The sequence below is a fragment of the Protopterus annectens genome, chromosome 11.part0, assembly GCF_019279795.1.
Source record: "Protopterus annectens isolate FY-2018-M chromosome 11.part0, PAN1.0, whole genome shotgun sequence".
In the NCBI taxonomy this organism is placed as follows: Eukaryota; Metazoa; Chordata; order Ceratodontiformes; family Protopteridae; genus Protopterus; species Protopterus annectens.
Genome location: NC_056745.1, coordinates 219125734 through 219140847, shown reverse-complemented (window position 1 = coordinate 219140847; position 15114 = coordinate 219125734). Strand labels below are relative to the sequence as shown.

Sequence of the window (15114 nt, the reverse complement as noted above, 5' to 3'; positions counted from 1 at the left end):
GGTGAACAGTTCCTTGATCAGTTGCAAATGAAATATCAGCAGTCATTTAAGAAGCCATCCTTGTAGCTTCATAAACCACTGCCGGTACTGTACTCCCACACCATTGGCACCTGTTGATCACACCCCTGACAGGTTGCACCCAGAACAGCTGCCTCCTCCACTCTAGTTAGGGCTATGCTGTTAGCTTGCTTCATTGAGCACACTTTACCTGGAACCTGTTTTAAGTTTATATATTTTAGATGCAGTAGGAAATTATAATAAAGTCATGGTAATTGCTCTTAAACATCACATATATAATTCCCAAGTTTCATTTCATGTAAATGGAAATACATCTTTGTGAACCATAAGCAGTATCTCGGTTCAACACGAACCATCTCTGTTTGTTGTACATAAAATTTTCTGCGCCTGACAGACATGTTGAATGCTATAGTGATTTGTTGTTTCACATGAAGGTGTCTTTCAAAAATGCAGCTGTCAGGTTGTTAATGAATAAGAAATGCAACTTGCAAAAGTATGCAGCATCTGTATTTTTAACTGACTGTGCAAAATGCAGTAAGCAGGTACAGATGTTTAATTCTATACATAAAATTTTTCCCAAGAAAAATAACTAACACTGTACAAGGTCTAAAAGGTCCCAATCAGCAGTTCATTTTTTTGTATAAAACCTGAAGTAATTTCCATATAAAATTAGACATCTGGAAGGACATTAAAATGACTTCAGTCTCCACCATGTTCACCTTGTTGTTGTGGCTGCAGGAAGAAAATCCTAATCTGGACACGGTTGCAGATAAGTTCATTTATGTGGCAAGTCGTGGATATATTCAGTTTCTGCTGGGACTTTTGAATTATAGGAGAATTAATAGAGCGCTCACTCTCCACAGCAAGCACCCACTTCTTCCTGGTTTCCTGTGCTCAAAAGGCAGCTGTGTTCCACTACATTGCAGTAATCATACAATGCATCTTGCAATGGAGTTCTGCCCCACCTATCCACAAGCACTGTGCTTGGCTGCAGGATCACTATGGCTACACTGGAAAAAAGAAAGTACTGTGTGACCTTCAAAAGAAGTGCATGAGCTCCCTCTTCAAAGTCTGCAAGAACATGATGGATCTGAAATAAATTGCAGAACGCAGAATGTGAAACCAAAATAAGCACATTTCCTTGGCACAGATGGGCATTGTCAGATATGGAGCACTATCCCTGTTGTTCATATAGGCTGTCACAAATTGTTCATTAAATAATTTAGGATTTTTCTTTTGCACACTTAAGCCATCAAATAAAACATACGTAGCAAAGTTCTTATAAAACTGTGGCCTCCTGGAATGCTTCTATCCACCTAAAAAAAAAAAGAAGAAAATGAGGGTAAACAAAAACATTTATAGTTTGGATAATAATAAAATAATATTTTAATAAATGACATACAAGTTGGTTCAGTAATACCCATATTTATGGGGACATGACAAAATTAAGTATTTAGGAGTATGGATTAAAATGGATTATGTTAAGGCACCTAAGGGTATGTGGGAAAAGACTAAACAAAATAAAACACAGAAACTGAAAGTGCTTGCCTATGGATATGGAATATAAGATACAAGCAGTAAAAAATGTTTTAGTCCCATTAATTTTTATACAGATTAGGCACAGTTTTATCAACCATAGGAAAAGTTGTGGATAGTAATTAATAAAAAGTTGAAGGATTTTACTTGGGAGGGGAAGAGGACAAGAGTCAAGTGAGATAAATTGATCCTCCCAATAGAACAAGGAGGTTTAGGATTACTGACAGTTAAGGGTCTTATACATAACACAATCAGAAAGCTGCAATTCAAAGTAGAAAGGGGTGATGATGAAGTAGGGGTAATTCAAGACATGAAAGAATGGGATTTTGGACACCGATTCTTAGAGAGAATAACAGTCATACAGAACATTATATCCATAAAGTAGAAGAAACTATTCTAAGAACTAAGCCAACATGATACTTTCAAGATGGCTGGACATTGAATAAGCTTAATTATAGCTCTCTCAGTGGGAAAACAGAAACTTAGCAGAGGAAGCTAGGGGAGCTGGATTTCTGGGTAAATTTCAGTAACTGGCTAGTAAGTGCACCACCTGATGCCAGGAAAAAAAAAAAAGAGAGGACCTGAAGGAAAATTGGCTACAAATGGTGATGAAGAAACACTGACTGGGAAAAGTACTGCAGTTGTTCAGCTAAACGTAGTGCAAGTACCAGACATTACTTCCAGTAACCTAGAGGAAAGTATAAGGCAATTGCACACAGACCTGATTAAAAAAAATGAAACACTGGTTGAGTATATGAACACAAACAATAAAAGGCTGACAAAATGGAAGAAGCCTTAAACAGATATTCAGATAATAAATAATCAAAAACCGTGCAACTAAGATTAAACTGGCTCCTCATAAAACAGCTAGTATAAATCCAAATCCAGGAGACAGTAAAATAGCCAAGGTGTAGGCAAAATATGATTTAATTAATATGAGCGCTTTCGCATTGTATCGACAATGCTTCCTCAGATACAAAAACATTTTTTAAAAAACTTTGTGCTTTAAACATTCAAATATCCAGGCAACTTACTCAAAATAGAAAACGTCAGTAATGGCGCATTGGTATAACATCAAAGCACTATTGATTCACTAAATCTATCATAACTATTGACATTTCAGTTTATCATATCGCATATCAGAGACTCAAAAAGAAAGATGCTAAGGCTAACTCTCTGTTCTAATGCATTTAAAACATTGCTTACATGCGGTAAAATCCATCTTCTTTACAAAACATTGCCCCATTTAAATACTCTGTAAAGTGCTTATCCATGTAAGACCTATAGCCAAAGTTGTACTTTTGTAGTAGCCATGAATATAGTCCTATATTTTATCATCCACACTGCAAATATTCCTTTCATTTCAGTATGATCAGAGGATTCAAATTAAAGGGATGGTGCCCTCATGTGGCCAAAAGGCATTACAAATAATTAAATCCAAATTCAAAAAATGTTGTTACACAATGTAAAATGTAGAATTTAATTCCACATTTATACAAAATCACATCAAGGGCATAATCAAACATTTACTTAAAATCTTAATGTGCTATAACCTACTTTCATTTTAATGTCAAACCTAATCACAACGTAGTGAAGAAATTCTTTGATACTGTATCCAATATATATGTTAAATTATGTGAATGTATTAAGCTCAACATTAAGCACTTTATTCCAAATACTTTTCATGGGTCAAACCCTATGTGACTGTAAAGGCAAAAAAATTAAGTGATAAAGTAACATGTCAGTGTAGTAAAGGTCTGTCTAACAGAAATGGCTTAAGACAGACACTTTCATTGAGACCATGTAGCCTGCTTGTAAACCTAATTATCCACTTCTGTTCCTCCTGTTCTATTAGTAATATTCCCTAACCTGACATTCATAGGTATATGCTGGAGGACCAGAAGTAGTGCTGGGCTAATAGTTTATTGGATAGATCCAGCATGCATCCAGATCATGTGTTTAATAATATCGCTAAGGCTCAGTTCTTAAGGACCCATGAAATGTATTTGGAATAAAAAACATGTGCTTAATATATTCACATAATTTTAACATAAATATTGTATACAGTAACAAAGAATTTCTTCATTACATTGTGATTAAGTTTAACATTAAAATGAAAGTAGATTATAGCACATTAAGATTTTAAGTAAATGTTTGTTCATATAAATGCCTATATATGGTTTTGAGGAAGCTCACTGAGTTTGGCAGTACATATATTTTCGTCACTAGAAGGCACCATCTCCTTATGTTTGACTTTAAACTGTAATTTAAATAAGAAGAGCTTTAGTAAACTAAACAGTGTTGTGCTGCAGATCGAGGTGACTGCAGCATAACAAGGAAGGATTCAACATATATTTGTTAAATTACTTATTCTAAGAAATGATGTCTTGGATGTAGTGATTTTGTGTAAATGTGGAATGAAATTATACTTATTACACTGTGTAATGTTTTTTGAATTTGGATTTTATTATTTGTAATGCCTTTTGGCCACATGAGGGCACCATCCCTTTAATTTGAATCCTCAGATCATACTGAAATGAAAGGAATATTTGCAGTGTGGATAAAATATAGGATTATGTTCATGGCTACTACAAAAATATGACTTTGGCTGTAGAGCTTACAAGGATAAGCACTTTACAGAGTATTTAAATGGGGCAATGTTTTGTAAAGAAGATGGATTTTACCACATGTAAGCGATGTTTTAAGTGTTTTAAATGCATTAGAAAAGAGAGAGTTAGCCTTAGTGTCTTTCTTTTTATGAGTTTCTGATATGCGATATGATATAAATTGTTTAAATGTGAATAGTTATGATAGATTTAGTGAATCAATGGTGCTTTGGTGTTATACCAATGCGTCATTACTGACGTTTTCTATTTTGAGTTAGTTGATTGGATATTTGAAATTTAAAGTATGAAGTGTTTTTTTAAAAAAATGTTTTTGTATCTGAAGAAGCATTGTGGATACAATGCGAAAGAGCTCATATTAATTAAATCGTATCGTACCTATACCTTGGCATGTTTACTGTCTCCTGGATTTGGATTTATACTAGATATTCAGATAAGGTGATAAACTCTGAGGTTGAAATGAAGAATAAGCTGTCTGAACATGAAAGTGCACAAGAAGAGCTGTTTCAAAAATAATAGAATTAGAGGACAGAGCACATAGGAAAAAGCTGAGATTTTTCTACTGTACCAAAGAAGCTGGAAGGAATAGACTCTATTAATTTTATGAAAGCAAAACTAAGCAATTGGACTGGTATTCCATAATAGGAATTGTTAATTGAAAGGGCACATTGTGTGTATGATCCAAACTGGCTATGAGAAAGCAACCTATATTTGGAGTATTTTTGCAAGGAAGAGAGGGCAAATATTGTCAAGTCAAGATGTGCCATGCTGATAGACTCCTACCCAAGAAGACTGAATGAATGTGTCTTGCGGCTTTTCCCGGTTAGGGGTCGCCACAGCGGAACTCCGGTCCGCTAATGATTGGCAGTAGATTTTTACGTAATGGCTTGCCGGGCCTAATGCACAACCTTCAATGAAGGAACGCCCATTCACGCATGTCGCTACACAGAAGATGCTCTAACTGGGAATCGAATGGGCAACGTCTAACTGTGAGGCGACAACGCTACCGCAGCACCACCACCGTAGCTAATAACCCAAGAAGAAGACTGAATGTTTTAATTAAATCAAAAGGTGCTTCAATAAAGTATTATTTTAAGGGTGTGCACACTTATGCAACCAGCTTATTGTATGTTTTTTATTTTTTATATTTTTCCCCTAACATATTTGCTTTTCAATTGAATTGTACAGGTTATAGGTCACATTTAAGGTGGGAAAAGTTTTAAAATGATTTATCGTGGTCTCATTTTTTTATATCACAAATACCTGGCATTTTAACAGGGGTGTGCACTTTTTTATATCCACTGTATATATGGCTCCCAAATATGCAACAGAATATAGAAGATTTAGGATTTTTGCCTTGAACTGTTTGCACAGAAACTTTTATACTCCAAGCATATCCAAAAAAATGTTTCCTCAGGCAGATGGCAAATGTTGGAGGTATAATGGAGAAGAAAGACATATGCGGGACCATTTATTCTTGGACTGTAATGATTTGGCAGACTTTAAAAAATGAATGACATGCAAGTTGAGACAATCTTTCTCCATTTTTTTTTTTTTTTTTTTTTTTTTTTACAAAAAAAGGATTTAAACCAAGATTGAGGATTGAGTGTTCATTTCTTTTATATATTCATTGACATTTTGGCCATTTAACCATGTGGAGCAAGATTTTGTCTGGCCAACCCTCTGAAGAGAAAGGCAGAGCAGCATTTAATACCCAGAGAAACCTTCACCATGGGCACTAACTTCTAGGATTCAATCTCGTACCAATTGAGTATTGGCTGATTTTCATTTTTACGAAAATGGAAACGATAAAAACAGAACTTGAAAGACTGATGGTGGTTATTAGGGCATTTGCTAACCTGTGGAGTAAATGATTGGTCTGACCATAAAGGCATTCAGCGTTAGCATAAAGAAATGATCTAGTACTATATCCAGAAATTTCATTAACCAGGAATACTACTGTAATAGTAGCCTATAACAAAGGGTTTCCCTTTACTTCAATGCTTATTTGCCAGGTGGCATTGTCAGCAGCTGTCCTAAAAAAGACCATACACAATAGCAAATCAGACACAAATGCTACTCACGCTAGCTGCATTAGATTAGTAAAGTGGCTGTCATTACAAATCTTTTTATGTCCAAAGAAAGTACAGTCGTGCAAGAAAACTTTCCATAAAAGAGTATTTATTTATTCTATGTTGACTAGGGAGACCTGAGGTGGTATTTATACTATCACAGGAAATTTGGTCAAGGCATTGGGGAACATCACCTAATTTTTGGAGATGCTAGATGGCACCAGAAGGCTCATACTGCAACAAGAAAGAGGCCTAAGGGAAGCAGCAGCAGCATGGAGAAGGATAGATTAGCGATTGAGAGTTTGAAAGTGAAAAGTGAGACTTTTCAGGAAAAATTATTTGATATGGAGCTTCAGAATGTAAACAAAGATTCCTGTGTGGTGGATGTTACAAATGAGCAATGTTTAGCTATCTCCTTGGTGAAAGAAGGGAGTCAGTGTGTGAAAGTGGTGCATATAATGAGACTAGCATCGGAAGGGCTTACAGATGAAGTTCTGTTAAAAATAATCAAGCAAAATGACCCAAGGTGACAGTTTTGCTGTTTCATGGGATGAAATATATCATAACATTTTTGGAAGCACTGAGGATATGGAAAGGACCCAGAAGAAGTAGCAGCAGAAACAAAAAATATGCAGCAGTGGCAGATAGTAAAAGAAGAAAGCAGCAACAAACTGAGAAGGGGTATTTTTTGTGGCAGCAGATAATATATTATTTAAAATATATGCAGTAGTGGCAGAAGGCAAAAAAGGACAACAGCAACAAACTGTAGGCAAAACTATTTTAACAAGAAGAGAAGACCAACTGTGAGAATAAGAACAAAAACCACACTATAATAGACAGATATTACGAATGGGACAATTTTGTAACTGTTTGGCTTTTTAAAGCTCAATAAATTCTTTTTTATATACTGGGACAGACACTTTCTGTGACTTAACATTTGAAGCTGATGAACTTAACATAACATTTTTGGAACCTTGTAACAGAAACAATGACATTTATCCGTGGAACAATTATTTGTTTTCTGGTATTAACTTAAATGTTAAAAAAGAAAATGTCAAATTCCAGTTTAGAACTGATGAACTAGAAAAAGATGGTGTTAAAATATACATGCAGGGTCTGTGCAAAACTGTTGATAACACTGTGAAAGTAAGAGATGAGAAAAAATTATGAAAGTGAAGAAAGACTGCATGCAGAAAAATTCTCAGGTAGAAATACAGTATGGAACTTGGGAAGTGAATGTTGTTCTGAAGTGGCTGTGTAGTGTAACAAAATGGTGACAATACAAGATATAACTCTGGTAAGGAAGGGAAAGACAACTGTTGTGGATGTGAGTTGGCAAGAACATGCTTACAGAATTACATTATATGCATATATAACTAGCAGGGAAAGAGAATCTGTTTCATTAAATATTAGACAATGTGATAGTTAACATGAAGATTATAATTGCAGGATATTTTAATTAAGATTTAGTGGAAAAATGGAAAAAGAAAGGGAAGGATGTTAAAAATATACAGGAAGTGATAAAATGTGATAAATTAGCTGTATGGAACAAAAGTCAATGGGCTTACAGAAAGGGGTACTTGGATCTGAAATTGATTATTTTGTAGTATCGGAAGGCTTGGGGGTAGCAGATGGTGATACAGTTGTGACAGGGTTTTCAGACCATTTAGCAAGATGGATGGAGGTGATGAAAGAAAGGGAGCATATTAAAATAGGAAAGGGAGTAATAAATGAGAAATTATGGGATGAAACCGGAGAGTGGGAAGTATTGTAGTTATGGAAGGATCACATAACCATGAAGAACTTCTACAAAAACTGGTCTGAATGGTGGATTGAATTTAAAACGTAGTATAAAGTATTTTTTTTTCAATGGCAGGATGATGCTAGAAAGGAAGCAAACGTGAAGTATGGAGAAAACGTACATAAATGTATTAGACAAATTAGAGAATAATACAAAAGAATATTATAATATGGATAGGGAAATATATAAAAGAAATCAAGAAAAAATTAATTTAATGTTTAGGCAGAGACATTACTAATAAGGGAGAAGGGAGGAGGTATCTGGATATTTGGGTAAAATAGTAAAGGAGTATATTAATATAATGAGGGAAATTAAAAATGTAAAAGGAGAGGTACAAGGAGCACAAGAGCAAATTACTGGCATTGTAGTAAGAGTAAAAAGAAAAATGGAAAATAAGGCAGAATGGAAAGTACAAAAAAAAAATCCAGAATTAGTTAAGGAATAATTTGAAAAAATACATTATTATTTAAGAATCGGATGAAGTACTTAGGAAAGTAAAGGTTGATTCAGTATCAGGCCTAGAAGGTACAGGCTATGGAATGAATTAGAAATTAATGGACTGGCAAAGAGAACATTTTGTAAATGCATTGAATGAATGGTTGAAGGAAGGATTTGTTTAAGAAAGGTTATGTAATGGGATATTGAAATGTATATGGAAGAACGATGAGAAGAATGAAATAAAAAATGAGTGACCCATCACATTAAATAACACAGATGATAACATTTCTATAGGAATAATACTGAGAAGAATGGAAGGAAGGATGGGGGATATAGTGGAAGAAAGTATATATGGTATGAAAGGGAAGGCGTGTGAAGAATTGTTATTGGTTGGGAGAGAAACTGTGGATGATATTATAAGTAAAAGGGAGGATGTGAAACTTATGATAGATGATATTAGCAAGGCATTTGGTACAGCACAAAGTACAGTTGTGTACCTACCACAAATGTAGATGTTCAAGTGTATTCACTGTTGCAGTCATTACTCTTGGGTTATCCTGCTGGCAGGCTACCCTCAGTCGGCCAGAATTCCAAAGTCTTGGTCCGGTGTCGGTTGCTGTCGCCTCTTCCCTGACGTCAGTGCGCCAGTAGTATAAAAGATACAGCCGATGCCATTTTCTTCAGTGTTTCTTGCCCCAGATGTCAGGTGCCCCAAATAGGTAGGCTGAAAAATATACCAATAAGAAATGCATGCACAAAAATAACATTTCTTTCATCTACAAGCAAATACACCAAAAAGGTTGTACAGGATAGAGAAGTGCAGATAAGTCCCAGCAAAGAGAAGGGGGATGGTGGGTGGGTAACCTGGACTGCAACAGTGAATACACTCAAACATCTACATTTATGGTAGGTACACAACTGTACTATGTTCATCGTGTTTCACTGTTGCAGTCATTACTCTTGGGTAGAATCCCAAAGCTGAGGATGGGTGGCTGGGCTAAATAGGATTAGGAGAGGCTATGAGGCCCTGCAGAACTGCAGTGGCAAAGCCTGCTCTGGAGTTAGAGTAGAGAGGCAAGTGGTAGTGCTTTGTAAAGGTGTGCACTGAACTCCAAGTTGCAGCCTCTAAGATATCTTTGGTTGGTACTCCTCTGAGGAAGGCTGCTGAAGTAGCTGCTGCTCTGGTGGAATGAGGCCTAATGCCCTTAGGCACTGATTTGCCATGTTGAAAATAGCAGAAACGGATGCAATGGCCTATCCATTTAGAAATAGTCTGTTTTGAGATAGCCTTTCCTTGTGCTTCTGCAGCATATGACACTAAAAGTTGCTCAATCTTTCTGAAAGCTTTAGTTCTGTCCAAGTAGAAGCACAACTGCCTGTGTATGTCCAAAGAATGCAGAATTTTCTCACCCTTGTTCTGTGGATTTGGGTAAAAGGTAGGCAAGTGAATGGTTTGGTTGAGGGCCACACTGGACACCACCTTAGGCATAAATGTAGGGTTTGTCCTCAGAGAAACCCTGTCTGGATGAAAAATGATGAAAGGTTCCACAGCGATGAGTGCTTGTAACTCCGAGACTCGCCTTGCATAGGTTATGGCTAGGAGCAGAGCTGTTTTCCAGGATAAGAATTTTATATCTGCTGTTGATGCTGGCTCGAAAGGAGGCAGTGTGAGTTTTTCCAAAACATAATTGAGGTCCCAGGCCGGAATTGGTGCTCTCCTTGAAGGCCTAATGTTTTTGGCCCCTCTGAGGTACTGCCTTATTAAAGGATGAGAAAAGATAGGTGGTTCCGTATTGTAATGTGCTGAAATGGTAGAGGCATGAATCTTAATTGATGAGAAAGAAAGGCCTTTGTTCAGCATCTCAGTTAGGTATTGTAAAATCTGAGGAATAATTGGTACAGACCTGTCAATGCCTTGTTCCTGGTTCCAAGCACATAATCTCTTCCATTTTTCTGCATAAGATTTTCTGGTACTGGGCCTCCTGGCCTCCAAGATAACATTCATAACAGCTTTTGAAAGAGAGTGTTCTGAATGGCTACGTTATCCGCCATGCTGCCAGATTTAAGGTCCTGAGTTGGCTGTGCAGGACCGGATTGTTTTGTTGGGTCAGTAAGTGAGAAGCTTGAGGCAATATCCATGCTGGACCTTGAGACAAGCTCTTTAGGATTGGGTACCATTGCTGGTGTGGCCAGTCTGGTGCAATCAGAATCATTTTTGGCTTCTCTTGTCTCACCTTTAGGAGTACTCTGGGAAGGAGAGGCAGTGGGGGAAAAGCATATACTGTTAGATTTTTCCAGCTGAATGATAGGGCATCCACTTTCCATGCTTGCTTGTGATAAATCTTTGTGCAAAATCTCTGCAATTGACAGTTGTGAGGAGAGGCAAATAGATCTATGTCTGGGCATCCCCATTTCCTTATTATCATGCTGAAGACTTGTGGATCCAGTTTCCATTCGTGGGGATCCATGAGGTTTCTGCTTAGTTTATCTGCCAGAGTATTTGTTTTTCCTGGCAGGAATAGTGCTTGCAGTTGAACTTGAAAAGCCAATGCTGTGTCCCATAAGGTCTTTGCTTGTCTGCAGAGGGGGTAGGAATGTGTACCTCCCTGCTTGTTTATGTACCACATGACCGTAGTGTTGTCTGTCTTTATCAGTAACTGTCCTGGATGAAGCAGGTCCTTGAAAGCTGTCAGGGCATTTTGAACAGCTAGCATCTCTTTTTGATTGATGTGAAGATGCATCCGGTTTGCAGGTCATGTGCCCTGAATACAATTTCCTGCCATATGGGCCCCCCAGGCATAATCTGATGCATCCGTTGTCAGTGTCTGTCTGGCTGTGGGTAAACTGAATGGCAGACCCTTGTTGTGGTGACAGGCTTCTGCCCACTATCAAAACTCCTATTGTAGGCAGGGAATGAGTGCAATTACTGTCTCCAGGCTGTGGCAATGCTGAGTCCAAACACTTTTGTAGTTTCCTCATACGCAGTCTGGAATATGGAATTAGTAGAATGCAGGATGCCATGAAATCCAAGGCCTGCAGGATTTTCCTTGCAGATAAGTGGGTTTTTGTTGCCAATTTCTTGAAGTAAGTAGTCAGTTGTTTTTGCTTGTCTGGCGTGAGATAAGCCATCTGGGCAGTTGTATTTAAGCTTGCACCCAGGAATATTATCTCTTGAGAGGGCGCTAGTTTTGATTTATTTTCGTTTACCGTATACCCTAGGCCAATTAGTAATCTTTTTACAAACGCCAGATGCTTTAGAAGAGTGTCTTTGTTCTCTGCTTGAATTAGGCAGTCGTCCAGGTAGGGATATATTTGAATTCCTTTTTGTCTGCAAAACACAATTACTGGTGCCAGGCATTTTGTGAAGACCCTGGGCGCAGTAGATAAGCCAAAGGGCAGTGCAGAGAATTGGTAATGCATTGAGCCAGCTATGAATCTGAGGTATCTTCTGCAAGATTGTCTGATTGGAACATGCAGGTATGCCTCTTTTAGGCTCAAAGTTACGAGCCAAGTCCTCTTGCCCAGCATGGGCAGTAGCTGCTGTAGAGTCAACAGCTTGAATTTTGGAACTTCCAGAAACGTATTTAGTATAGACAGGTCTCCAAGTTTTGTCCTTCCTGTGTACTAGGAAAGTCTGGAGTAAAATTCTTGCCCCTGCTCTTGTTGTGGTACTTGCTGAATGGCCCTCATGTCCGTGAGGGCTGTAACTTGTTTTTGTGGCTCTGCCCATTGGTTGTGTGGCAGGTCTGGCATGCCCTTTTGACCTTGGTAGAGTGTGAAAATGGAACCTGTAAGCCTTGGGACACTATGTTCAGGACCATTTGTCTTGGGTAACCATTTGCCAATTTGATGAAAAAAGTGCTAGTTTTCCCCCTAAGGGGGCTGTGAAAAGAAAACTGCTTGGAACTGGTAGAGGAAAGTCATTGGGACTGTTTCCTGTAAGGTTGTGATTTGCCTTCTCCACTTTTGGAGGTAGGAATACCCCATTGTTTAGGCCTGTATGAGCCTTGGGGCTGAGATCTGCCTCTGGGATGCCTGTATCTGCCTCTTTGTGGTCTGTCTGAGACTGGAAAGGATCAATTTTTTGAAGGCCAGTTCCTGCTAAACCTGGGTGGCTGTACCTGTAAGAAATCCTTGACTGTCTGCATGGATTTGGCTTTATCCTCCATTTTTTTCAACACCTCTTCTGCTTTAGTACCAAACAAAGTATCATGCTGTAATGGTGCATCTAATAATTTTGCTTTAACATGATCAGGCAGATTCTGTTCCTTTAACCAAGCATGCCTTCTAATAACCGAACCTGTAACAGCGGCCCTGCAAGAGGCCTCCAGTGAATCATAACCACATTGCAAAGTATGCTTTCTCACTTGTTCAGTTGCATGCAGTAAATCCTGCAATTCCTTGTTCTTTGAACATTCAGTATTTGTCAACATTTTCTGTTTAAGTAGTGACATTAAATATTGCTGATATTTAAGCATATGAAATTGACCATTTAAAGCCCTTATAGCCAGGGTGGCAGAAGTGTAAACTTTTTTCCCCCATCTGTCTAGAGTCCTAGAATCCCTATCAGAGGGGACAGGGTTTTTTGCAATGGAAACTTTAACCCCCTGAGATATAGATTCTGGGTCAGCAGCGGGGTTTTTATATAGGAATTTATGAGAATCCGGGACCCTGTAGTATCTGTCTGGCTTAGCAGGTGCATGGAGTCAAGAGTCAGGGGACAGACCGGACTCTGAAAATGCATCATCTACAATGTGTAGAACAGGTGGAATAGCAAGGGGTCTGTGCTGAGGAAGAAGCAGAAAGTCTCTCAGCCTTTTTTTAGATTCAGAATAATCTTGGCTCTCCCAGTGGAAATGCTCCCTCATAGTATGCAGTGTTTCCCCAAAAGAATAGTCTTCAGGAGGAGAGGCTGAAGGAATGGATTCTTCAGCATCAGAATCCTCACAGGGAAGCACGGAGTAATCCTGTTCAGAAGAGGAATCAGAGGAAATAGATACTTGTTCGGAAGAATCATACTCTGTCTCTTGCCTAGGCCTCTTATCAGGAGGGGGGATGGGAGCCCCTGATCAAAGAAATTAGGTCTTCGGCCATTTTGAGCATCTGTTTTTTAGGCATGAAAGTCTGAGTAGGAGAATGCTGTACTTGTTTCTTTTGTCTTTAGAGTTGCTTTAGTCTTTGTCTTTGAAGCTGAAGATGGCTTAATATGTAGTTGTGTAGGTCTGAAGACACCCTCAGAAGCCGATGCCTGCTCAGCGGCTCTGGACCCATCTGAGGGAGTGATTTCCAAGTGTCCAATACCTTGAGTTTCCAGAGGCCCAGTCGGCTCCACGTGGGAGTCGGTAGCGGGCGCCAGGGGCTGCGAAAGCCCCTCACTGAGAACCAGCGAACCGGCGACTGGCCTAGTAGAGGCTTCATCGTTGGTTTTGGACCTCGGATGCCTATCCTTATCGTTGCGTTTTTTGTAAACTCCGGTTGTCGGCTGTTCCGACGGCATTATATAATTAAATCTTCGGCCAAAGTAATGAAATGCAAAATCGAACAGACGCTTGATAGTGCATTGGTTAAATCTAGCACAAAACCGACAGCTAGCAATGTTGTGATCAGGGCCTAGGCAAGGAATACAGTAAGAGTGAAAATCCTTACGAGGTATTTGCTTCCCACAAGAAATACAATTGTTAACTTTTTCTGACATTGGTCTGGAGCAAGAAAAAAGTTTCGCCAACAGGGTACTTAGCTTTAATTTAGACTTCGGTTCTGAAATTTGGATTTGAAAATCTCAGGAGTCGGCCGACCGGCACTTGCGAACTGATTTTGCTTTGGGCACCGCACGGCAAGAAAGGCTGAAGAAAATGGCGTTGACTGCATCTTTTATACCCCTGGCGCACTGACGTCAGAGAAGAGGCGACAGCAACCGACGCCGGACCTAGACTTTGGAATTCTGGCCGACTGAGGGTAGCCTGCCAGCAGGATAACCCAAGAGTAATGACTGCAACAGTGAAACACGATGAACATCATGATGTTTTGTGGGACATTATGGAGAAGTACAGAACAGATAACAGAATTAACAGAATTAGGAGACAGTGTTTGTTAGCATATCAAATAAGCAGAGTGGCAGTGTTGGTGAATAAGTGGCTGAGTAAAGAAATGTGCATGAAGTGTGGTATAAAACAAGGATGTCCCATGAGATGAATATTGTATGCACTGGTAATGAATGCGATAGTGAGTGAAGTAGCTTAAAAAAATGAAAATTGCTAGATATGTGAGGCAAAAGAAGGTGATAATTATAGTAGTTTTGACATACGCAGATGATACAGTGCAATAGTTGCTAAGAACAAAATATGGATGAGGGAAGTTTTGGTTTAAAGGACTGGGAATGACCTGAATGGATGTTTAAAGGAAATGGGAATGACCTTGAATAAAGGTAAAAGTAAGGGTTTGGTGATGAGATGAAAATTGGGGGTATGTATTTTCCAATAAATGAAATCTCTTTGCTAGAAAAACAATTGGGGAAATGATGTAGTTATGATTCAATTTGAGGGTTTAATGAAAAAAATGAAAGAAATGTATTTTCTTGTGAAGGACATATAGATTAGCATTCAGGAAAAAGGTTCATCTGGTGAAT

General features: G+C 38.5%; 1 protein-coding gene across 1 annotated transcript in view; it reads right to left on the bottom strand.

Moving 5' to 3' along the window:
• Window positions 1-214: 214 nt before the first annotated feature.
• FGD6 (FYVE, RhoGEF and PH domain containing 6) overlaps window positions 215-15114 on the bottom strand; it is a 1320563-nt gene continuing 1305663 nt past the window's right edge. Inside the window, exon 20 of the mRNA XM_044087187.1 lies at window positions 215-1334. Within this exon, the coding sequence (XP_043943122.1) occupies window positions 1298-1334 (37 nt within the window). The 3' untranslated portion in view covers window positions 215-1297. The remainder of the gene's footprint in view (window positions 1335-15114) is intronic.